The 25,374-nt window shown below is 55.5% G+C and overlaps 1 protein-coding gene across 1 annotated transcript in view; it reads right to left on the bottom strand.

The window, feature by feature from the left end:
* Nucleotides 1–25,374, bottom strand: part of KIF1A (kinesin family member 1A) — a 60,184-nt gene that overhangs the window by 5,308 nt on the left and 29,502 nt on the right. The window contains exons 23-40 of the mRNA XM_067301495.1: nt 24,363–24,511; nt 23,256–23,434; nt 23,019–23,156; nt 21,710–21,964; nt 16,568–16,686; nt 16,386–16,471; nt 15,668–15,806; nt 15,279–15,447; nt 14,682–14,772; nt 13,525–13,643; nt 13,179–13,234; nt 11,475–11,583; nt 10,977–11,043; nt 10,787–10,871; nt 9,927–10,032; nt 7,034–7,060; nt 2,927–2,950; nt 1,039–1,153 (exon numbers count right to left, since the gene is read on the bottom strand). Coding sequence (XP_067157596.1) covers nt 1,039–1,153; nt 2,927–2,950; nt 7,034–7,060; nt 9,927–10,032; nt 10,787–10,871; nt 10,977–11,043; nt 11,475–11,583; nt 13,179–13,234; nt 13,525–13,643; nt 14,682–14,772; nt 15,279–15,447; nt 15,668–15,806; nt 16,386–16,471; nt 16,568–16,686; nt 21,710–21,964; nt 23,019–23,156; nt 23,256–23,434; nt 24,363–24,511 — 2,033 coding nt within the window. The remainder of the gene's footprint in view (nt 1–1,038; nt 1,154–2,926; nt 2,951–7,033; nt 7,061–9,926; nt 10,033–10,786; nt 10,872–10,976; nt 11,044–11,474; nt 11,584–13,178; nt 13,235–13,524; nt 13,644–14,681; nt 14,773–15,278; nt 15,448–15,667; nt 15,807–16,385; nt 16,472–16,567; nt 16,687–21,709; nt 21,965–23,018; nt 23,157–23,255; nt 23,435–24,362; nt 24,512–25,374) is intronic.

The raw sequence follows: 25,374 nt of genomic DNA on the forward strand, positions 1-25,374 counted from the left end.
GAGCTGCACCTTGGTCCCAGGGCCCAGGTGCAGACTGTGGGCAGGTAGCATGAGAAAGGACTGCAGAAGCCTTTCTTTCCTCCTTAACAAGTAGAATCAGCAAAAGGCAAGCCAGGCACTGTACAAGAGCGTTCACTTAATGTTTTCCTGGGCCGTGCCAAGCTGTCATTCTGCCCAGGGAACTGGCCCAGAGGAAGCCTCCTTCCTCACCCTGTTAATGGCCGAGAGCAGAATTAGAACAAAAACAACCTGCAGTGACATTTTCTCAAATGCACACTGACTCTTCAAGATGATGCTCACTGAATACTAAACAACACCCCAGCTCTCCTCTGCCATGGACTACAACCAACTCTTTCTCCTCGTTGCATGCACGGGCTTGGAAACCCAGACATTCTCCCCTCTTTCTTCTGGCTCCCCTCACCCAGTTCCCAGCAGTTTCCACTCCCGAGACTGCCTGGAGCTGAACTTTCCGGCAGTCCGTAAGCCTCAACCAGGTGTGATACAACATAAAACCTCAGTTCCTGTTTCTGTTCTGGTGCTGGGCTCAGTGCACAGCACATCCCGCTAGCCTGCAGTGATCTGCTCCAAGCTGGACCAGACCCACTGCTAGGGGAGTGAGGGCAGCTTGGCCTTCCCTGGCGACTACTGCACCACAGCACATCATCTGAGTCCACATGAAAGCCTTGCAAGGATCACTGCCATGATGTGGAACAAGCTGGGGCCTCAGGGAGAGGGGAGCTGCCAGAAAAACACCTTTTGAGACAGCTGTTCAGAGCTCTGTGGCTCCAGGGCTGGAATTGGAAATGGCCTCTTGGGTTCGGATTACAAGACGTGCCTTCAGCCCTGCACTGGAGTTCAGGCTCTGCAGTTCCCCCCAAGGGCTGCTTGGCACGCATCAGCCAGGAGCAGGCACTCCAAGCACCAGCGCTGGCAGGTCTAATCAGGCACCCCACTGACATCAGTGCCCGTTCTGGCTGCACCCCTGACGGTGGGGATGATACCAGGTCCCATTTGACTTATAATCACAGAGGTCCTTGCCTCAATGTATGCGGAAAGAGTGATGTAGATTTTCTCTCGGTACGGGGTGACGCGGTTGAGCAGCAAGGAGTTGTGCATGGAGCTGTCCCACGCCGTTTCAAACTGGTAAAAAGTCCTGCAGAGAAAAAACAGAAAGCCAGTAAAACAACCCCCAAAACCCAGGCAAGCGAACAAGGAGACGCCATCCCCCCCGCAGCACTGCAGCAGGCCTGCAGGGACACACGGACATGCACACGCATGGGGACAGATGGGGACAGCCACTCCCGAGGACTCAGGCTCAAGGCAAAGCCAACCCGGGACAGGCACAGCAGGGCAGGGATGTGGCATCCTCAAGGATCGAAACCCGGCATCGAGATAGCCAACCAACCAGGGATTCAGCTCGGGGGATTAAGGAGGAGGAACTGCGTGAGGAGCAGAGAAGTTGGGAAGATTTGGCAACGGGGTACTCAGCTGGAGTGCAGGGAAAGACAGGGGAGAGCCAGGAGAGAGGGAGCAAGAGCCTGTGGGGCAGAGCAGGGAGCGTGTTCCCGGTGCTCGCGGCAGGGGTGCTGCTAGCTGCCACCCCCCCGGCACTTCCGGACCAGGTCTCGGCCCTCTAGCCCGCGGCACAACGTGCCTCCTGGCCCCCGAGGAGTGGCTGTCGCCGTTCGGATGACGATGGCCAGAACAGAAAGGAGGGAGGATGCTCAGCACGGGCGGTTGCTGTCAGCGCAGCCCTGGGAGAGCAGCACGGGGGACCCTTCCTCGCAGCGGGCCCGGGGCAGCTTGGCCGGGGGACAGCCCCCCAGCGAGCGAGGCGTCGTTCCCCTCGGCTCACCCCCTTCGACACCTTCGTGTCGGAGCCCCAGTGGGTGCGTGTGGGGGCTGGGGACCACCCCGAGCTGAGCGACTTGGCGGCCAGGCCTCAGGTGTCTTCCTAGACACTGAGAGAAACCACCCGAGCCTACGTGCTCTGCCCTGACTGCCCTGGCTACCACCGTCCCAACCACGGGTGCCTCGCTCTCCTGACCGCCCTTTCCATCTCTCCCAGGCCTGGCGAAGGAGGGCAGCGCCTCGGTACCCACTTCCGGAGGGGCGATGGGGTGAGGAGACCTGGCCCCACTCAGCCAGCAGGAGGGGGGTGAGCTGGGCATGGGCCCGGATCTGCGGGGTCCCGTAAAGGACAGCGCAGCCAGGCAGAGCAGTGCAGCAACTGTGCTTTTGAGGGGCAAGAAATTCAGGCTGGAAGAAGCAGGAGGCAGCTCCAGTTCCAGCACGTGGGAATCCTCCTTGAGCCCCGGCTTTGCTCCCCTTCCCGCTGCTGGGGTCTCTCCCAAACCAGCTTGGTGAAGCTCTACTGCGGTCTCAGCTAGGGACTGGGGAAAACCATGCTCAAAAAGCAACCGGAGCCACCCTCCTCGGGCCTCCCCCGCTCCTGTGTGAGCATCCTCAAAAAGCCATGGCTCAGCAACATCTCAACACAGACACGTCACCACAGCTCATCGATACGCAGCATCAACAAGGTCAAGCAGCTCTTTAGCAAGAGCCTGGGCTGCTCCAGAGTTGGGTGACGCCAGGGAGCAGGAGGAGGCTCTTGGTAAAGGAGGTTTGACTGCGCTTGTTGATAAGCTGCGATCGTCCCTACTCGAGACACCACATTTGAAGAACAGAGAGTCACGGGTTCAGAACATGTTGCAAACACAACAACCGCATGAGAAGGAGTAAAGATAGAGGATCACTTGTAAGACACAGACCACTGGAGAAGAAAGAGCTCCAAAGGGAAGATATAAGAGAAGGAAAAGAGGAGCATAAGGGGTAGGGGGGAAAAGAGCAAAAAGCAAAGGAACGAGGCAAAGGAGAAAGAGAGAAAAGCAGGAGGGACCAGACCGAGCAAGTGCGCGAGAAATACCTAGTGTCATTTCCGAATGAAATGCTATAAGTGGAAGGCAACCCAGGACAAACACACACACGTACACACACAGAAAAATTAAACGTCAGAAAGCGTTGTCCATCCGGGGCCTTGCTGCAACGCTCCCTACAGCGCTACGAGGGCAGCAGGGCCATGGAGACGTGGCCGGGCTGTGAGGCAGAGGAGCCCGTCTCCCTTCTGTCCCCGGCTTCGTCCTCCCCGCGGCAGCAGGGCACCCGGCGCCAGCCCGCAGCCTGCTCTGCCCTGCCCGGCTGCGGGCCCTGCCGAGGGAGGGCGGCCGCGCGGGGCGGGCATGCCATGGGGGCACGCATGCACGCACGCACCTCCAAGTATCAGGAGGTGAATGAATAGCACCTTGGAGGCCAAATGGCACAGAAAAAGCCATAAAACCCGAGGAGCTAGCCAGGCTAAAGGAGGCGGCAGCGAGAGGAGGGTTTGGCGGTCGGAGAGGTTCGCAGCGTGAATGAGGAGCTCCCGGCGCAACGCACAGGAGGCCAGAGCTGCCACTCGAGTAACTCCTGGGATCAGAAAGGCACATCCCGGGTAAACCACACAGCCACGGTGACACTGTGATTCTCCACTGTGCTTACATTTTGGAAACAAAAGGAAATATCCCCAGGCCCAGATATGCCAAGTGAATTATGGAGATCTGCATAATACTAGCGCTGCTGGTTTTTCAGAACAGCAAGAAAACCGAAGCCTGAATCTCAGAAGGTGGAAGTAATCCACCCTCTTCACAACCCACATCTGCCCTTCCCTTTAGGGCCGAATTCAACAGGGATGCAAACCCAACCTCAAACACCAGTTTACTGCACCATCATAGCGGGGCTGCTTAGAGGGACCAAGCGAGACCAGATGCTCAATGGAGAACAGTGATTTCACAGCTCAATTCAACACACCATGGGTGACTTCATGGGAAGGAGATACTAATGAAGGAAATTCCTCAGCAGGGCCAGGCAGGTGGATACTTCCCGTGCCACCCAGGACTGTGCTATCAAGCTCTACAACACCACTTGCATTCTCTTCCCCCGGCTGTTCCTGCCTAAATGGGCGCTTTGGACCCCTGAGCCAGAGACCAGAAAGATCAGCAAAGGAATACCAAGATATATCCATTTTCTGCTTCACAGCTGTCTGAAAATCCTCTGCAACCCTCTGCCTCAGCCCCTTCCTCACAGTGCACCTGACAGCTAAGAGGGGAGCAAACTTAAGGCTAATGCTAGAGCAGTTGAGAGAAAGCCTCATTTTATATCACATCCTTATGGCCTAAAACTGCTGCACGAAGCAGCAGGGACCCAACTTCCTCCTGAACACAAACTGCACCTACGCTCCAATGTGGGAAAAGCAGAAAACAGATTCGGGTGCTCCCCATAACCTTAACTCTGCCCTTTCTATGGGCCCCCCTCCAGCAGTGACAACTATCAGAGCAGACTTCTTCCTTTTCCAGGGCAACGAAACCCCCACAGCACAGCCTCCGAAAGGATGGCTGTCTTTAGGATAAGCTTGGCGGGAATCAGCCGGCCCAACTCAGCCCTCCACCGATGTATCCCCCAAGCTACCCGTATAACCATCCCTCCACGGGGCCGGCAGCTCTCCCACACAAGCCCCGTGGGCCAGCACCATGGCTCGCAGCGAGGCCAGACCCCAGCAGCGAGCTGGCTCTGCCAACCTGGTTCGCTGGCCCCACTGCGGCAAGCAGCTCGGCACAGCCCTCACTTCGGGCAGCTCAAAGCGTTTTGCTGAACTCCAAATCTTGGCAGCATTCCCCAGGGAGGTCAGGCAGCCCGGCCAGCTGGCGAAGGGAGGCTTCCTGGTGGTCACAGCACGGCTGGCTCTACACGCTGTCCTTCGCCTTGAGAGCCCACAGACGATGCCAGGGTGAGTCCACATGCTCCTGCCTCCATCTGAGATGAGTGCATCTGAGCTGCCGCTGCAGTGGGGCTGCAGGGACTCGGTCTGTGCCAGATCTGCCCTCCTGCACCTTGGCGGGACACAACGACCCTCTGGAGGCTCAGCCCTGCCCTCAGGCATCTCCTCCCATCAGAAAAGAGGCCTGAGGGTGGATAAACCTGCCTGGGACATCCACACTGCCCAAGAGCCCCAGGCGGCAGCCCTGCCTCGCAAGGAGATGGCACATGCCACAATGCCCCAGTGGGGTGCTGAGCATCTTAAGCCCAGCTCAGGATGGGGACACCACCGTGAGCTTCCTCAATCACTCTACTGGGAACTGCAGGGTCTCCTGGTTCAGCCAGGAGCACGAAACAGTCCCCAGATGCTGCAGGGAGGATGGTCTCCCGCATCAAAAAGCTATGGAGCCTCATGGGATTCATGAGACCCCATCTCCACCACCAGTTCTTGCTGGGTACACTGTGAAACCACATCCCTGGGAACTGGGAACCGCAGTGCAGCTCCTTCCTGTGCTGTTTCACCCAGCTCACCAGCAGTCCTCCCTAGCACCGTCTGGCAGCACTTACTTGGCTGCTTGGATTCCCACCACCCATAACATGCCAACAGCCATCTTCCCAGCTTCACTTTCTCTGCCCTTCTCCTGCATTTGGTTTCCAGCAGTGCAGCGACCGAGGGGAAAGATGTCCTGCCATGTCCTTCCCCCACAGGATACACGAGAGGCGGGGGTGGCTGTAGGAGTCCCCTCTTCCCTGGGGCCCCAGTGACGCTCCCGTTCGGAGGCTGGGAACAGCATTTGGGTCTGGTGGCTCTTGCCCATAGGCTGCACACCAGGCTCACCACTGTGGTCCCAGCTAAACCCACACATCCCCTTCCCCAGACATCTACTGCCCTCTTCTGCCATGGTAGCACTATGTACCCGAATGAAGGTGTAGCCTTTACACATACTTGTGTACACACACACATCATGTATATATTGTACTTACACACATAAAATCATTTATATACAGCAAGATGTATACACAACCCCTACAGCTGCTATGGGGTGTGCGCAGAACACATGCACACACACACACACGCACGCACATGCCTCTGCACAGTTTCTACAGAGCAATACACACACAGCCTCCCCTCCAGCCCTCTCCTGCAAGATGCTGGCCACCATCTCTTCTAAGAGCCACCAGCTGGCCATCACTGGGAGAAAACTGCCCCTACCAGAGCAGGGGATGGCACGGACGCCCAGCGAAGCCTTCAAGAGGCAAGGGCACCCAGGTGAGGGCTGGACATGCCCTGCTGATAACACACACGCATCCGCAGGGCCAGTCCCTGCAGCGGTGGTGCACTGGTTCAGCTCTGAAAAGTCTCTGATTGAGGGTGACCCCCAGGAAGACCTCAGCGGCCTGGAGACCTTCAGGGCATGCTGTGGTCTAGCTGTGAATTCAGAAGCCCCCCTGCAAACCATCCCAGCTGGCGAATGACACGTGAGTGAGAGTCAGCCCTCCTGCCTGCGCAGCAGAGCCCGGCAGCCCTCCGTGCCCCACGGGCAGAGCCCAGAGCTTGCAGCGAACGGCACGGGTGCACCCGGGCACGGGGAAGTGGAGGCAGCCAAGCTCTCAGCTGCAGCCCGGTGACCTGACATGGCACCAGCTCATCGTCTGAAGCAGGGGCAACGAGAGAGGAATGCAGAAAGGCCAGGACGTCCCCAGGTCCTTTCTGCAGCTCCCAGACCACAGCCATCCCCCTCCACGCGCCCCGGCCCCTGCCAGCCACCCATGTGCTCCACACCAGCCTGTAGCTACTCAAAGCACTCCTGGGCCAGAGCTGGGGAAGGGGCAGGAGGCAATGGGGGCAGCATGTTCTTTGCCGGATGTCAGAAAGATAGGAGAGCAGCAAGTCAAAATGAAAGAACAAAACCAAAACCAGGCAATGGGACACAGGCCAACGAGAGAGAGAGCAAGAAAGAGAGAGCGCGCGATCCAGTCAAACAGCAAAACCCAAGGAAAAGGGACAGAGTGAAAGAGAGGTGCCCGGGGATGTGGGAGGGAGAAGGGAAGAGGTGAATGGAGAGTCAGAAGAGCCAGAAATCAAAGTGCTGTCTTTGGAAGGAGTGAAAGTGCTGAGGTGAGGGGAAGAGAGAGGGGAGAGAGGAGGGGTAGAAAAAAAATCAATGGAAACAAATAATACCTAGGCATATCCGAATCAAGAAACTGCCTGCAAAAACACAAAACAATCACATGGTTAGTGTGGGCTTGAATGGACGGCAGCAGCGGCAGCAGCGGTTTCAGAGAGAAGCAAGGAAGCCAGGGCCTAGGGCACTTGCCCCTTGCACCCCTTCAGCTCCTCCCCGGATGCTTGGCCATGCCGCGACAGCAAAGCCTCGCGGATGCAGAGAAGTCCCTCATGGATGCACAGTGCGGGCAGTGTGCTGAGTTTCAGAAGAGAAGGCAAGGGGGACTCTTGGACCTGGAAGTTTGTCTTCACTTTGTTTCTTAGGGGCAAAGCAAGGGAGCTGGGCCCACCTGGCAGCTTGCCTTTGGGGTTGAGACCTGCTCAACTGTCTCCAGTAAGCGTGCAGGGTGCTGATCCTGCGTGGGAGCAGGTCAGGAGGTGGCACGCGAAAGCAGAGCCACGGCCTGGGCTGCATCACGCACCAGGCTTAATGCACACACAGCAATACTTCTCCTTCAGCAATGCTGGGGGCTTTCCCAGGTCTCCTCCAGAGCTGCTCTGGAGGATCTAGGATGCTTCGCAGACTCAGGAGAAGGGTAGAGCCAGGGCTGCTCTCGGCGATGGAGGCTGAATAATGTAGGGTAGCAAAGCAGGGAGCACAAGCAGCCCAGGAAGAGGGTGAGATGGGCCCTGCTCCGCTAGCTCCCCTCCCTCTGTCCAGGATCTCACATCCTTAGAGGCTGCTGGGAACAAAGCATGCAAGAGTCCAAGCAGGATCGAAGCACAGGGCTTTTGGAATTGCCCTTCATTGTCCTGCTGGAAGCCTCCCACCCTCCTCCCTGTCCTATGCCCCTGCCCAGTCTGCTGCAGCGTCTACAGTACCACAAGTGGGATGAAGGGAGATGGCATGTACCGGCCCCTCAGCTTAGTTTTGGGGTTACCCTGAGACACAGACCTCCTGAGCATGCAGCTGATACAAGCCCTTGCCAAAAGAGCGCGCATCTTCCCATTTCTCTCTCTTCCCTTTCCCCTGAATATCCTCGCCACCCCAGAGCTGTGCCTGCCATGCTGATGGTTTCACAAGGGGAGGGAAGAGCAAGAGGCACATTTCCCCATGCCAGGCTGCTCTAGAGAGGCTGAAGGTCAGGTCTGACTGCATCCAGGACCAGCAGACCAAATCACCAGCTGATGTAAATCAGTGTAGTCCCAGGAGTCAGCATGCCAATGTATCTCAACCATTTAACTCGCAGCACCCGTACTTCTCAGCAAAACGCACAGCAGCTCTGCTGGTCTGAGCTCTCCTCACCTCACCGTCCCTGCTCCCAGGCCATCAGCCTCTTGTTTGGCCTCATTTTGTTGTCCCCACGGCTGTGACACAATCTCCTGGTCTGACATTCACATACATACACTACCATGGCTACACTGCCCAGATACTCACTGCCCCACTACTCCACTGAAACAGTGGGCTGCACCTCGTCTAGCAGCTGCCCCAGGAGCATTGCAGGGTGCCATCTCACAGTCAGAGCTTCACAATCCCCCCCGTCCCAGCCTTGGGACATGTCACCTCAGTGGAGGAGCAGCCCAGTGGTCCCAAAGAAAACGAAGGGAAAGATGGTCCAACTCCCATCCCACTACGCTCCCACGGTGCTCCCAGTGCCCAGAACCAGTCCTGGTGTTTCCGGTGCCGACAACAACTGGCCCCATTCTCGTTCACGCACGTCACAGCAACCAGCACCCTCCCCAGCCTGCAGCTCCCCAGACACACGCACTCAAACCGTTCCCCCAACAGCTCAGTGTGGACCCACCACCAGCCCTGGGAGGTTTGCTCTGCCTGGGGGGTGTCCCCCCACACCCTGGGCCAGCAGCCTTGTCCTAGAGGAGAGCTCTGCTCTCTGGGCCCACCACCCTCCCATCAGTGGTTGGACCCAGCCACAGGTCTTCAGAGCTTGCTGCTGCCCGGCGTCTCAGCCAAAGGGACTTCAAACCACACTAGAGAAGGGCCTTGAGACTGTTAGAGACCTGATTTGCAGCTGCCGTTGAGGTCTTGCAGGACTCTGACATGGGTCCCAGGAGCTCAGGGCAGGGCGCTTCTCTGGTGTTCTCCTTTCAATCTAGTGCGCTGGGACTGCAGGGCCAAGGCCAAGGGGACACTAAGCCAGAGCCATCCCCTGGCAATCAAGGAGATCTTGATGATGTAAAGCCTCCAACCCTGCTGCGTCAATACCCAAGACAAAGCCACCGTAGGAGGAGAGCCCCCTTGATGCATGCCCTTGGACAGGCTGAGTCTAAGCATGAAGAGTCAGACCCAGAAGTCCCCAAACTAATCTATCAGTGCCTGCAGTGATCAGGGGTGGTTCTCTGGGATCACTCAGGACATGCAAGGATCACCCATGGGCACAAAATGGCATTTCTGATGAGTTAGCCAGAACAGTGGATGAATATGAGTTCACGCCAGCTTTGCCCAGGCTGCAGGAGCCAGCTGGTCAGTATGAACTCCTCCGTCGCTGCTCAGGGAACAGCTCTGGAGGAACAGAGTGCATTTAACCCAAACAGCTCTTTGTGTCAGGTGGCCATGTTTGCCACCTGTAGCAGGAGCTCTGTCCCAAATTCACTGTATTGCTAAACCCCAGCCTGGAGATGCCTTGGACACCAGCGGTGGGGAGGAAGCAGGAATGAGCTGGCATCCCAGGGCTTTGGGGCTCTCATAGTGACTCCTGTCCTGTATCCCGAGACTCTCTGCAGTGCAGCTCCAGAAGAACACCCGCCTGAAGCAGCAAAGGTCTGCAGGACCCTGCTAAGGGGCAAAGAGCATCCAAGGGAGAGGGAGGCTCCCCACATCTCCCCTGTCTCTGGCCAGCCCCAATGGCACTGTGCTTGAAAGAGGAACACAAGAAAAAGCCACACGCACCGGTCGTCCTGCGAGGGGTGGATGTACCCAGATGACAGGATGTTCAGGGACAGGATGTTAGGGTCAATGAGAGACTCGTCTGCTTCTGGGGTGTTCCGGATCCGACCTGCAAACACAGCACAGGGATGCTCTGCTCAGGTGACAGGCAGCCCTGCAAGGTCCTTCATGACATGTAGGATCAGGGAAGAACACGAGACCATGTTTCTCAGTGGGGTTATTTCCCAATAGCAATGGAGGCTTAAAAGCAGCAAAGATAGCTTCCCAGTGTATCTGTTCTTGGTAGCATGGGCCTGTTCCTGGATCCTTCCTTCCTTTAGCAGAGAAGCACATAAAGCCCAGCATCTCCCCAGTCTCCTGCCTGCCCTGACGACATGGTGCCAGGCAAGCTGTCCCTCCCTTCCCAGGCTCTCTGGGTCCCTCAGGGTACTAATGGACAGAGCAACTCCTGGGATTCTTAGCAGAGCATGTCCTGGGCAGCTCAGCCCAGGGATGATCTTGCCCCTCCTCTGTATGAATCAGCAGCCTCCCTGCACGGGGAGGCACAGGAGCCCAGCGCTGTACCAACAGGACTATTCAGAGCCCAAGCCTTGGCAGGAATACGCTACACTGCCACAGTGGCTCCGCCTGTTGTTGCTGATGTGATGCCCAGGATCAAGTTGCCCCACCATGAGGCACCCTTCTCCACGGTCTCACCCACAGAGCAATCAATCACCTCTATTCTCTTGCAGGTAGGATAGCAGGAGAAAAGTGGAAAACAACATTCCCCTAGGAGTAGGGGAGAGCAACAGGGCCTGGGAGAAAGGGTTTAGGGGAGCTAGACAGACTGGGTTCAGGTCCCACCCAAGCCCAGCTCTGCTTACCCACAACTAGTTCTCGCACTTCCTTCCAGCGGATAAGGCTGCCTGTTTCATGCACCAAGGTGACAGTGATTCTCCTCTGAATACCCTGAGACCCACAAGGTCAGAGAGAAAAAGACAGTGGTTAATATGGCTCCTGGTCAGAAGGACAGGAGCCAGGTAGAGCATGGACTGGATCTCAGACAGGGAGTACCTGGTGGAGGAGGAAGGTCCCATGGCATGGCATGCCTCCACGATGGTCCACAACAGCAGGGATGTAGCTAGAAGAGAGAATTGTGGTGTGAGACCTAGTTCTGATCATGCTGTGAAGCCCACCAGACTTCCCATAGGCACCAACCACTGGACAAGTCACCAGGCAAATTTACAGCTAAACTGCACTGCCTCCCTCTCCCTCTTTTCTCTCCCCTTCGCAAAGCAGCTGAAAACAGGCTGTGATTTTTAGCAAGGGATAGTGCCAAGGGCCTGACTGCCACCTCATGTCCCCAACTGTTCAGTGTGCCATTTCTTTTCCAACAGATCCCAAGGAGGAATCCTCATTGATCTTGGATCATGGTAGGCCTCATTCTGCAAGGACCATCCCGCATGTAGATGCTACAGTGTGGCACAAGCGACAGGTGAAATCCCAGCACCGACAGTCCCCTTCTCCAGCTTCCCACACCCCGACCAGGCCTTGCTAAGGAACAGGACTTACTCGCCGTTGGCCTCCAGCTCACAGATCTCAAAGAAGACCATCAGATCATACTTGCACTGGCAAGGCCCAGCACTGGGACGGGTCATAGTGCTCAGTTTTGTTGCAGGCACTGCAGTGGGTTGAAAAGACAACTTAAAAACGAGGCAGAAAAGGGCAAGGTTGCTGCTGAAGAATGGAGTAAGGCACATGACAGCACACAGGGTAAGGCAGAGCAGGCGGTGACCTCAGGGGGTAGGGGACATACAGACATACAGAGCCATGGGTGGAAGCAAGACCACAACAGGAGGGAGCATATATGTGTAACAGATGGACACAGCCCCATCCTGGGGACCTTCCTTCCCATCAAGGTGCTTCTTCCCACTGTGGGGCCAAAGCAGAGGAGCAAGGATTTCAGGATGGGGCCTGGCTCATCCTGGAGAAACACACACACACCAAACCCACAGCCTCAGCATGGACAGATCTCAAATCACTCATTGCAGTGGGGTGCTCCAGCACCAGCTGGGCAACTGAGTGGCAGCTAGAGGGAACTGCAGCCCTCTGGTGCTGGAGTGGGAGGTAGGCAGACACATCATAGTCCACCTGACTGAGGAGCTAGGAAGTACAGAGTTCACAGCAAACCAAGGCACTCAGCTGAATGGAAAACCAGAACGACTCGGGTCTCAAAGGGCTGAAATGCAGCATGGATTTGTATGGCCTGTACAAAAGCTGTTTGGGAAGACAGGGCCAGGTGGCAAAGCCACGCTGTCCTCTCTGTGTCCCCCAGGCACGTCCACCTGGGGAAGGCTGTGACAGGAAACCCGAGAAGCAGCTGGTTCTCCCACAGCTCTGTGCAGGAACGAACCGGGCTTCTGAGCCTTCCTCACAGCACCGTTCATTACAGGCAGGGGAGGCAGGCAAGCAGCCTCCTCCCCATCACTCAGCAGGAACGAGGTGGCTGCGCTGGCTGCAGACAGCGCATGCCCGGAGAGCGTGTCCAGGAGCGAGCCAGCCAGCACAGCGGGCACCAAGTGTCTAATGAGCTGGAGGGGTTTCGCTTGCTCTTCCGGGGAGGAAGGGAAACAAATAGAAAACCCAACACAAAGCAATTACGCACAGATACTTAGCAATAGTGAGGGACAGCGTAGCGAACGGGGGCTGTTTTGGGCACACAGTACGGAGGAAAAGGGCTGTTGCCAACGGGTAGTAAGGATTGAGAAGGGCTGGTCTGCATTAGCTGAAACACTGAGGGAAGGGATGCTGAAGGGCCCTCTCGCCTTCGCGGTTGCTCTGGTGTACAACACATTTTGTGACGTCCATGAGGTCCTGTTCTCTGCCGCAGTGTGGCAGTGAGAAAGAGACTTCTGTGGCCAGCACCCGCTGAACCCTTGCCATCATCTTGCCTGCCCTGCAAATGCAGGGCAGAGGCCACTGGGAATGGGAAGGGCCTTGCAACCAGAAACCACGCATGGTCAGATGACTTGGTGTGCAGCTCTGAGGCGAGGGCTTGTTTATCAGCACAGGAATTTCTGAGTGACCAGAATAAATACCCCTGACACAGTGCTTGGCCACACCAGTGATATGTAGTGCTCGCAACCTGCCCCCTGCACAGAAACGCACAGGCAGGTACTGCTGAGTCCTGGGACCTCTTGTCTCCCACCCCCAGCAGTTTCCAAGCTCCAGCCCAAGCCCTCAACACTGTAGAAAGGGCAGGAAGCAAACCCCTACCTGGTTTGGACAGCGGCATGACACGGGGGAAGTGGCGCCGGGATGGCCTCAGCGGGCTGCAGAGAGAACAGGCTTGGATAAGATGATCCACACACACAAAAAAAAAGGCAAAGGAGCCCCAAATTCAGCCAGCTGCACCTACATCTTGGGGCCACCTGGTCCCTCTAGCTGCACCCACTTTCTCAGCCCCGAGAACCCAGAGGTGCCCTCAGGCTAGTGTCTCACCCAGGGCCCACAGAGCCCTCAGGCTGTGACAGGTCCCAGCCCCAGGCCCCCGCACAGGGCTCCTGAGGCACTACCTAGAGAGAGGAAAAGAAGGCCCAGGCACACCCCAGGACACACTCACCTCAGGACGTCCTTGCAGAGAGGTGGGAAGGGATGCTGCTGATAGTGTCCAAAGACTTCGAATACAATTGGTTGGCTCTTGATGTATTCAATGAAAGACTTGGTCACCTCTACGGCAATCTGAGAGAGAGAGCAAAAGCATGCAACAGCGCTGTTTAATCTGGAAAGAGATGCAGGTAGGAGCAGCAGCCACGCAATAATACGAAGGCAGGAGGATCAAAGCCTGCTCTCTTCCTTGCACTGTCCACTGATCTCCTTCCCCCATGGCCCCTGGGTTGTGAAGCTCTCTCCAAGACCACTGCCATGAAACCCTAGCTGCAGGGTGCTGTTGTAAGGCTGTATGTCCGTGAAGCCTCACAACTACAGCCCACGGGAGGGCTTTTTTCCCCTCAAGGCTCTGTGGCCTTTTTGGTTGGAGAATGAAGTATTTGCATGCTTGGGTACAAGGCCAAGGGGTCTCTGGAGCAGAATAAATAGTCTGGGCTAGCAGCTCCTTCCAGAGGCAGTGAGCACCTACCAAAGCCAGGAACCATTTTGTGAGCCATTCCTAGAAGAAAGCCTGAGGGAGCCAGCCACTAAGAAAGCAAAGCCTAGAGCCTTCCCCTTGAAAAAGGGGATTTTCCACACAGAAGTCAACAGGAACACTTCAGGAACTGGAGTCAACTGCTCTACATCTGGGGGACAAAGCAGTGACTTACGGTCTTTCACACTATAGCTGCCTTGTTTAAAGTCGGGATTTCTGAGCCGAGTGGGACAAAATGGTTGCTACATGCAGAAAGCAGGCATCAAGGAGACAAGCTGGAAGGAAGTTTTTCCTCTGGGGAAAAGATCCCAGGAGACTCTGTCTGTGCAAGGCAGAATGGGCCACGACAGGCAGGGAGAACAGCTTGTCCTGCCACCCCTGCTAAAATCACCAGACTTTAGCTGTTGGTAGTTTGTTCAAGTGTGACAGAAGTGATGACCCACCAAACCACATGCTGAGTATCACCTGGCACATTCCCCAATACACCTTTCTTGATAGCACAGCAGGGACAACATCTCCCATACAGCTGAGAGGGGGAGCTTCCAAGCTAGCAGTCCCAGAGCTGGATTCAATGCTCTGCGAAGACCCCAACTATTGTGGAGTAGAGGAAATGCCAAGCAGGGAGTGATACTAACATTCTGGACATGGTAGAAACCCAGAGGCGGCCCTCGCCCTGTGTTCTTCAAGGGTTCTGTTGAAAAGGCCTCGTCATGGCGATGGATGAAGCTGCAAAGGAAAGCAAAGTTATTAAGTGGCAGTATAATAGAGGTTGGATGTAATGAAACAAGAGAGAAACAGAGAGAGAAGACAGGAACCAGGAGAATGGGCCATTCCCTCTTGGGTGCTGGATTTTGTAACCTGGGCTAGATTGTTACGGAAAACCACCACACACTGATCTGTAGCCTTCCAAAGTCTATGAAAGACACTCACTGGCTTTCACCAGTGACTGAACTCGGTCCCACACAGACAAAAAGGCCTGTTCCACACCTCTCACTTTTGTGTCCCCTCCTTGAAAGCCTTGGACCAAAATTACGGATGGGAGCAGAGACAATGGGATGTATGCTCTCAACCCTGTCCCGGCTGAGCCTGCCCAGGGATTCACAAATAGGGCCCGGAGCAGAGTGGCTGGGACTCCCTGACATCTGTCTGTGCCTCTTCCTGGGGCAACCAGATGAGGTGAAGGCCTGAGCATGGAGGAAGAGCAAGGGCCAGGGCAGGCACTTCAGTCTCACTTGAACTGGCAGAAGATATCTGCGTATTCTGCTGAGATGCTGGAGGCTTGGAGGACAGTGACTCTGAACGTGAAAATGCTGCCCAGCTTCAGGTGATCCAGAGCTGCTTCCAGAGGCCCATCCATTGTAGACTTCTCTGGGCTATCCAAGAGAAGGTCCTCTGGAGTCACTGTAGGGAGAAGAGAGTCATCAGTGGAAGAGATTGTCCTCCTGGCGTTTGCAAACAGTCCCCCCCACCTGCTGGATATGGGCTGGTGGGGACCCCGGGCTTTTAGCACCTAGATGACAAAGATCTGGTGAGCACCATGGGCTTGCTGCTGGGTCCAACACTGCTCACTGTGTGCTCAGCATCACCCCATCTCCCCTCCTGGCTGGTGACACCTGCTCACCTGCGCACGTGTTGTTGTTGACTTCGTCCGCAGAGGGGCCCATGTCACTGATCTGCCCCTGTCCTTCGACAATTCGCAGCTCCTCCTGGGAGGTCCCTGAGCGAGACATTCCTACTGGGGGGCAGGACTCGGACTGAAACTGCAAGATGTCCAGAGAGAAATGAGATTTAGAGACACCGGTGGTCCCAAAGGTGGCCCTGCTGGGTCTGTGGTCACTGGGAGCTCCCTGCCTCTGGCACAAGTGCTTCAGCAGAGACACAGCCTGCAGTAACAGCTCTGACTCTTCTCTCCTGACCCAGAGCAACCCCCAAGAGAAATGGCGCCTTGGTCAACACTGCGTCACAACCAGGTCTGTACTTGCTGGAAGTCACCAGAAAGCAGGGTGAACTGAGCAGCAGTCTACATCCTTCCCCAAAGGGAGGAACGCCACTACACGAGCAGGGAACAGGGCCACGAACATCAGCATGGATGGTGGGTGCTGGAGATGGGGTGGGGGACGCATGGGACGGATAGTAGTAGGAAAAGGTGGATCAGGAGCACAATCCCTTCAAACCACAGCTGATGCAGTGTGATACATGCACCTCTCCAGGTGGATCACGTCCACTGGTTGAGAGCATCATGATCAGCTGGGGACATGCAGGGGCCTGCAATCAAAGTCCCCCATCCTCTCTGGATGTGCACAGAAAGCCATATTCCCTGGACGGGCATCTGACCATACCTTCTCAAAGTGCTGGTCATCAAAGGATATTTTCGCTGTCCCTGACTGCCGCACTCCTGAACCATAATCTGGGGCTTCTTCATCCGCTGGAGGAAGACAGACAACGAGACATTACCAGGAAGGCTGGAACGCCCCTCTCACTGGGGCGTGTGAGCCGAGGCAGTGTGCACATCTGCTCCTACCTGAAATGGCCTGGACTGCCACGCGCAGGAAGCCTTTCACTTCGCCCTTCTCGCTGACGATGGCGACGCGGTGGACCAGGGGCACAGGGTAGAGCAGGTTGCTGAGGTACACGAAGGCCCTGTCGGATGGAAGCAACACAAGAGAGCGGTCACTGCTCCCCACCCTGGGGTTCCCAGACACACGTGGCAGGCCACCGGCAGCCGGGATCACAGGTCACCGCTCACATCACAACATGGTGCTGCAAAGCAAAACTAAAGAGAGGCAGCCAGGGCCAGCCGGAGAGGGGCAGGGAGCGGGGAGACTCAGCGTGCCGAGAGCGGGCTGATGGAAAAGCAGCACTACGACAAAGTCAGGCTTCTGTGCTTTTCACGATGAAGCAAACGTGGCAGCGCGGCATGAGAGCTAGCATACCTCTTAGTCTGTCATCTCTCCCGTGGGTGGGACAGCGTCGTGGGGAGGGGAGGGGGACGGGGACTGTGCTGGTGCCACATGGAAGCTAGGAAGAGGACCTTCTTTGCAGTGAAGAGCTGGAGGACTAGTACAGAAGGTGCTGTGAAACAATTTGGGGTCTGCTGCGGAGTCAAAGTGTGGGGGGAGAAAGGGGACGGGCCAGGCAAGACCAAGGCGGGTGGAGGCAAGGAAGGAGGGTGATGGAAGGAGGACGAGGCCGGCAGGAGCAAAGAAGAGAAGGAGAGAACAGAAGGGAGAGGAAAGGGAAGGTCCTGGCTGGAGCCTGGAAGGGCCCAACCTCCCGGCTGTCCGCTGCAGCACACAGGGACCTGCCTCCAGGCAGAAACCCTGCCGGGGCTCCCACGTCCCAAGCTGCAGGTCTGCCTGCAGCCAGGCTCCAAGCACCGGCCAACAGAGCTGGGGGCTATCAACTACAACCCTAACAAGCCTCCAAGAGGAGGAACCAGGTTTGGGTTGACCATATCCCACTCTACCCCCCATGTCTAGGGTCCTGTTGGGCTGCACAGAGGCCATGGCACAGCCTGATGGTGCTCAGCAAGGGCTGCACCATGGGTAGGTTTATGCTCGGGCCTGGCCCTCTCCAGACCCCAGCAGCACCACAGCTCCCTGCAATGTCCTCATGTCAGCCTCAATTCTCATGAGAGGCATTCCCTAGGCTTGAGTGGTCCCTGGGGCAAATAAAATTTCCCCATCACTGTTAGTGGCACAGGACTGCTCACGACACAGCGCCTGAGAGACGACAGGGATGGAGGAGCAGGCTGCCATCCTGCCGGCTCTGCAGAGCACTGCCGTGACGTACAACTGTCGTGGAGCAGCAGCGGCTAGAGATAACTCTCACCCTGCACGGAGGAGATGCTGGGTTACGTGGTTAGCGGCATCGGAAGCGTGCACATGTCCTTCTTGTCCCTCCACACGCGTGACTTTGGGGCCTCACATTGCCTGATGGGGCATCATCAGACCAGCATGCTGTTTTCTCTGCTTAGGCAATGAAGGGGCTGCACAGACCCCACGCTCAGCGACTGCTGCTGGCAGCTCAGGGCCTCCCCGCAGCCTGCCGGCAGCCCCAGCCTTCACTATAGCCTAAGGGGGCTGTGTCCAGACCACTCCCAGGAGCACAGGATGGTTGCCGCAAAGGGGGATCAAACTGCAAACCATGCACCTACTGGTGTGAAAGGGCCAGTGGGTTTGGAGTGGGCTGCAGCTCTCTGGGATCTTGCCAAGGAGTCCAGATTGCAGTCAGATATGCAGCCGTGGGATGCTGAAACCACAGCTGCTGCCCACAAGGCTAACTAAAGCTGGATGGTGACAAGTACGGCCACAGCTGCTGTTCTGTCTGTACTGGCATATTCAGTAAGGTGCAGATGGGCTCACAAGGTCACAGCATGCATTTCTCAAGCATGTTGCCTCCTCCTGCTGCCTTCCTCAAACTCGCAGCAAGCCTGGGTCAGCAGGTCTCTCTCCCACTGCCAGGCTCACTCTGGAAGTTGGGGAACATTTTTGTCCTCTCTGCCTGAGAAGCAGCATTCAAAGGTCCTTTCCATGCCGTGGTGACCGTGATGTGCCACGGCCTCAGCAGTGACCGGTCACCACCCAATGTCTTCGGCAGCAAGCTCCATGCAGAGATGTGGAAAGCGCCCTTGCCTGCAGTTCTGCGCCACCCACCAAGCCAGCTGGGGAGCCGTTCTCCCCAGCTGTGCTGCCCAAACAAGAGGATGTGGGGCGCCCTGTGTGCAGGACAGCAGCACACATCTGCAGGTGTCCAGAACTGTCTTGACACACAGTGTCCTTGTATTTTATGAGTTGGGATCATGCTGGGAACTGCTAGGATATGCCTGCTTTGGGAGGCTTCCAAGAGGGCAATGAGCATCTCTAAGTGGCTGACTTCGTTGTTCCCAACTTCCTAACCTTGCAAACATCCTTGGAGATATCCGAATGGCAGAGCTTGGCAGCACTGCGATGAAATGGCATGCAAAAGCCCAGAAGGCTCTTGCAGGAAGGGCATAACCCTGCACACTCCGAAGCAGATTCAAGCGACCTCACTGACCTCAGCCTTGAAATCCAAAGGCTCTCCCTACTCTTATAACTTAGATTGATCTCAAACAGCAGTTTGGGGCTTTTTCCACCCAAAGCAATTTCAGAGGAATCAAGTCATTGAAGCAAATGCAATCCCCAACAATTATCACATGCAGGACAGTCCTGCCAGGATAGTTCTGGGAGGCCCAGGGCAGCCTCCCCTCTGGACAGGGAACACACTCCCACACGAATCCCAAGGCAGCCCAACATTTGCCAGTGCTGGTGGTCAAACGAACACTTCCCATTTCCCCACGGGCAAAAAGCAAGGCACGGGCCTCAGCTCTGTTCCTGCTCAGGAGGAGGCAGGTGGAGCTTTCAGGCATCCTACATTGCCTCGGCTCTGCTCAAAGGCCACCAGTGACAAATGGCTGGACCATCCCATGGGGTGCCTGGCTGAGAAGGGCAGTGTGCATGTACACAGGCCTGCAAGAACCTGGCAGGGGATTTCTCACAAGTGAGAGGATTTGGGACCACCTGCCTGTTAAGTGTTTCCTCTGTCACTGCGTGAAATCACAGGGCAGCTCATCCTGAAGCAGACTGAGACCAGGAAGGTCAAGGAGGGAGGAAAAAGGGAAAAGGAGAGAGGGAGGAGGGCAGGGAGGAGAGGGACAAGTGTGTCACTAAAGGAAGAAGGGCAGGGACACTAACCACAAGATTGGTGAGGTGCAAAGATGGCATGCTCAGACCAAAGAAAAGCCTTTCCAAAGGAAGACAGAAGTGAAATAACCCCAATTTTCGCTAAAGCTTTGGAGAGAGAGAGCCAGCAGCTAAAAAACTAAAAAACTAAAAAAATTAAAGAAAGAAATAAAGAAAAAAAAATCAAAGACAAGGATCCAATCATAAACCAATCAAAGCACACTTCACGAGAAATGTGATCGGCACAGCTGCTGCGCGGGGAGCCAAATCCAGGTCAGACTCAAAAGAATTCGGAAGACTCCAAAGGGAAGACCTCCTGGGAACATCCCCCCAGCAGGGAGGGGGGTCCACTGCGTCAGAGGCTTGTTTGGCAGTTTGGTTTGTTTGTTTTTAAGATGCCCCCAAGAGGAAAAAAAAGAAAAAGGAAAAAGAAAAAAAAGGTGGAAGAACCCAGCTCTTTCGGTCTGAGGCTGCAAGACTCTTATCCCATCTCCCTCTCTCCCTACGTTGTTCCCTTCCGCTCCCCATCTCGCTCCCACTACCCAGCTCCTAGTTGTCAGAGGAGGAAGGAAGAGCCTGGGTTTAACACACTGAAGAAGAAGAGCCTCAGCTTCACCATGTCGGGGGACACAGTGCTTTTCACCTTGGTGCGGAGGGGCTGCTTCGCAGCAGCCCTTACGTGAACCTCTTTGGCTTCTGGGGCAGAGGCTCACGGACCTGCCCTGGGCACAAGTCCCGTCTTCCGTCAGGAAAATATCCGAAGCAAAGCTAAGGGAGCCAGCAACACCCCTGGCCATTTCAGGAGGGCCTTTTTGGGAAGGGCAGATTGTGACTGACATTTTCAAGGTGCAGCTGGCATTGTGGTGTCTGGAGGGTTTCTCCAAGCCAAGACTGAACCAGCCTGGCAGTTTCCTAACAAAAGGAAAGAGAAAGAAAAGCTCTTTTCCTTCTCTGGTGGTGAGGAGAAGCTGGAGTCCCGCAGCTTGGGTCTCCCCGCATGAATTTCCCGAACGGCTCTTGTGCTGGCTGCTGCAAGACCACAGGGAAACCATTCCTGTCCGAATGCTGGACACCAGCAGCAAGAGAAAATACACCTTTATAAGGAGTCCTCCTCTCCCTCCAGAGTCCTAGATTTTCATTTGCATCCCATGGCTTTCCCCTGAGCCACCTGGAGAAAACCTCACCCTTCTCATCCCGGGAGGCTCGCGCTGGCTGACTAACGTAGCCCAGTTTCAGATCCTTTCCTTGCCCAGAACAGGGCTCTCCTTTCCTCGCACACCACTGCTCTCCGCAATGCCTAACCCCGCTCCTCGCTGCACTTGGACAGCCTCCCCCACGTCGACCACCGTGTCAGCAGGACGCGCTGTCTGCAAGTACCCCACAGCAGAAAGTCCCTCACCTGGAAGCGTGTGCGTCCCCCCATCTCATGACACTACCACCACGACGAATGTGTGAACACCTATACTCCCAGCCCATACAAGGGCTGGCAGGAGGTCGCCCTTATTTGGACGGATATTTCTTCAGAAGTCTCCCAAACCGAGACCCTAACGCAGGCCCCGAAAACAGGGGACTTCTCCAGCTCGTTGGGTGCCAAGGCCATGGGAGGCCTCCTGTCTTTGAAGGGCCACCTGCCTGCTACAGGCCGCTCTCCCGATGCCCTGGAGGCTGTGGGATCTGCCTAAAGGGCCTTCTGCAGACCCTGCTGGGTTTGCACGGCCTCCCTTCCTTCACGGACTCCTACGGCCGCTTCCCTCGCCACCAGGCTTGTCACAGCCCTACCTCGCTGGCCATCTCCTCGCAGCCCCTCATGTCGCCCTGGTCTCCGAGACTCTCCCGGCTGGCCGGCCACCCCCTGCGCCTACGGGACGCACGCCCTCAACGTGGGAGTCGTGTCAGAAAGCAGTTCCCTCATGCGAAAGAGCTAGTTCCTTCCCAGCATGCTCTCCTAAAACCTCACCAACCTTCCTACTAAACTGAACAGGGGGGAGCGGTCGTAAAACGGATCCCGGCCATCACACAGCGGGCACTCCGGAAAGATGTCTTCCTCCAGGTCCTCCGCCTCCTCCTCCTCCTCCTGCCCCTCGTGCTGCTCGTCAGCAGGCTCGGTGATGTCGGAGTCGGGGTTCGAGAAGGTGGGGGAGGGGGTGAGATCAGCCATGCGCTCGCTCATGCATGTGTTGAAAAGAGGAGAGCTGTTGCAGCCAGAGATATCTGAACTAAGGTTAGTACAACAAGATAGAAGACAGGTTAACACCAGCTGTTCCAAACAGAGAGAGCAAGAATAGGAATTTCGCTTTGCTTTCTTTTTCTTTCTTTTTTTTCCTTTTTTTTTTTTTTCTCTGCTTAAACCAAGGGACGTCGGGAAATAAAGACCTGCCCGTCCAGTGAGTCTTAAAAGGAAGCCACCAATGGCTGTCGGCTATAAAGCGTGGAAAAAAGAACAACCAAACAAACTGGTGCGAACGGTGGGGATTCCCAACGCTGGCTTTGCAGGGAACACAGCAAAGCAGGGACGGAGCGTTAGACACAAGGCTCGGTGACGCCCCCGGCATCGAAGGGAATCTCTCCACTGGTGCTGCGTGGCACGGGGTGACACCTCCACGACACACACGTTTGGTCGGGTTCTGCGGGTCAGTGCCCTGCTCCCCCTGCCCACCTGGGCAGACCCCTCTTTGGGCCTGCCTTCCCTAGCCGCTGGCACCGCACCCTTCCAACCGGCGTGTGGGAAGCACATGGAGACGCATGGCATGTACCGTACAGTATACAAACAGATGCTGAGACAAGAACGCCTACGTGTGCGCACACACAAACACACGTCCGCGGGTGTGGAGGTCACGACAGCAAGGGTTCTCAACCTGCCCCTCCACAGCCACCCTGGGGCCATGCCCCCAGCAGCAGTCCTTCCCCTCTCCCGCATCACAGATAGGGGAAGGGTAGGACTGCCAGGGCCCCCCACCTCCCGCCAGCGGCAGGTTGAGAGCCCGTGCCTTGTGGCACAGCTTTACAGAAGGCAACAGGAAGATTACCAGTGGCTCGTGGTCCCATCAGGGTCCCAGCAGTGGATGCAGAGGAGAGTCATTGCTGGCAAGAGGGGCTCTGCACCATGGACTCACTGGTGCAGGGGGTTAATGCTTTCTCCCTTAGCAGCTGCTGCCTCACAGCGCTGTCCCAGGGAGAAGAACATCCTCTGCACCATGAAGCCAGTTGCGTTTCCTCCTGCACAGGTGCGTTTGCATCCAGGATGCATTTAGAAGGAGCCAAAGCGCTCACCTGCCAACCAGTCTGAACCACGGGAAGCGGTCGTAGAAAGGATCTCCGCCAGTCACCACATTGTCACAGTCCTCAATGACGCTAGAAGGCACTTCCGCTGCGCGGTCATACATTTCACGCATCAGGTCCAGGCGCTGTCTGCAGGCAAGAGAGGAACACGGCAGGCAGTTGTAAGAAAATGGCCAGCCTCAGCCCTCCTGGATCAAGCTGGCCCAATATAGGTGTCTTTCACCCTACCTGAGCTTTTCCAGGGTCCAGTAATGTGTTGCTCCATTCTTCTGGTCCTGCACCTCCACGGCCACAATGGTACGGGGGAATGGCCGCTTCTCCCGGTCCTTGGCAGCATCAGGAGGCAGAAGGTCAGGAGGGAGAGGTGAATACAGCGTGTCTGTGAGGAGCACAAACTGGAACTGGACCTGGAAAGGGGCACACAGGGACAGCAATCCACTCATGAGAGACCTGAGGACGATGGGCTCCACGCAGTACCTTCAGCCTGGGAGATGAGTCTTGTGTGCTTTGTGAATCTCCTGGAGTGTGAACACAGGGAGCAATCCCCTCCTCAGCAAGAAGGGGCACTCATTTCCCCAAGCAACACCTGACCGCACACACTCGGTCTGTCTCATGTCCTTTGCTGCAGGTGATATATGTCATACAGAAGCTCTAAGAACTGGCTTACAGCTAATAGAGAAAGATGATGCACCATTTCTTGTAATAGCAGAACTAAAAATGACCCTTAGGTGGTTGTAAGCAAGCACAAGGAGATGCTTTGCAGTCCATTGAGGAGGTAATCTTGCCCAGCTATATAACATATACCAAAAACTTACACACTTTCAAAAGGTAGGTGCATAAATTCATGCAAAAACAGTTCACCAAAGGCTAAATACAAAAATAGTGTGCCTGAGTGAGGAATTCCCTGAGCCTCAAGTCACTGGAGGCTGGGAAAGTTTAGCAGAGAAGTGTCACAGTCTGCCTGTGCTATTCTCATCTCTCCCCCAGGCAACTCTCTGGGCCTCTGTCTGGTTCAAACAGACCCGTACGCTCATCCAGGCTGGTCATTCTTCTCTTGTGTTTTTCAGTCTTTGAGAAAGATCTAGCACTCTTAATTTCCCTCAAAGATTCACTGGTGTGGGGACACACTCACACTCATGATGGGGACACGCTATGAGTGACCTGCTACAGGTTCTGTCCCATTAGCTCTCTGAAAATGCATGCTTAGACCTGCTTGCTCAGTCCACATGGGAAAGTGGAGGTGCTAGATTTCCTCCAAAAAAGGGAAACGAACACGCAGTGAAATACCTTGGTGGTGAAACCCAGAAACTCTGGCCTGTGACACCAGGTACTTACTTTTTTCTTTAGCTCCACACTGATGGCATTGGCTTCTTTTAGGAAAATGGCATTGCCCCAGAGCAGGTCACGGAGAGAGGTGAACTGGTACCACTTCCATTTTCTGAAGGCCCAGAGGGCTAGCTCAAACTCCCGCTCAGTCCACTGCACTGTAGAGACACAGGAGATGATAGTCACTTGCTGCATGGCATCAGACGCACACCCAGCCCCACCTGCCATGGCGAGAAGGGGTGACATTGGTGCAGAAGCACCTAGGGGATTACAGCTTGCTCTTCTTGCCCCTTTAGTACCTACAAAAGCATCAAGACCTACTACAGTGAAAGGTGCCACAGGAATACCACAAAAGCACCTTTTCCCATACACCACCACAAACCACACCTCTGTCAGAAGACAAAGGACGCAGGAAACAGGACGGGTTATTCTGTGTGAAACAACACTGCCAGTTCTTAGACGTCTTCTGAACAGAGTGCAGTAACTGAACACAATACTAATACAGATATTTTAAACTTCTGGGGTCATCCTGTCACTTTGTTCAAGGTGTAAGTGGAATTTTGTCAGCTTCATGGTCCCTCAGCAATTCCAGCGAGGTTTAACAGGGCTTCTGAGCCAGACAGAATCAAGCTGTGGGCTATTGTAAAAAATATTGCTGTGTTCGCCCTCAAGGGTGAATTTCTAACCTGCTGCCCTTTGAGAAACAGAACAAAGAGTTCACAGAGCTGGGGAAATGGTTCACAAAAAATCCTCCCAGCTATTTTCTTCCAACCCTCAGAGGGGTTCTGCAGTCATACCTTGCACTGTTGATTTTTTTTTGTCTTTATTCTAAAATCCTTCCTCTTATCCATCCATTCTTAAGCTGTTTTTTATTAACACTTCCTCAGAAGGGTTGACAGGATTGAGGTACAGTTAAGACTGGTGAGATCACACCAGCTCTCCTCTCCCTCCAAATACATCTACATGTAATATTGTTTCTCAAAACGCAACACATCTGGACTTGCCCTCTCCCACCTACCCC

Source organism: Apteryx mantelli, chromosome 9, assembly GCF_036417845.1.
Source record: "Apteryx mantelli isolate bAptMan1 chromosome 9, bAptMan1.hap1, whole genome shotgun sequence".
In the NCBI taxonomy this organism is placed as follows: domain Eukaryota; kingdom Metazoa; phylum Chordata; class Aves; order Apterygiformes; family Apterygidae; genus Apteryx; species Apteryx mantelli.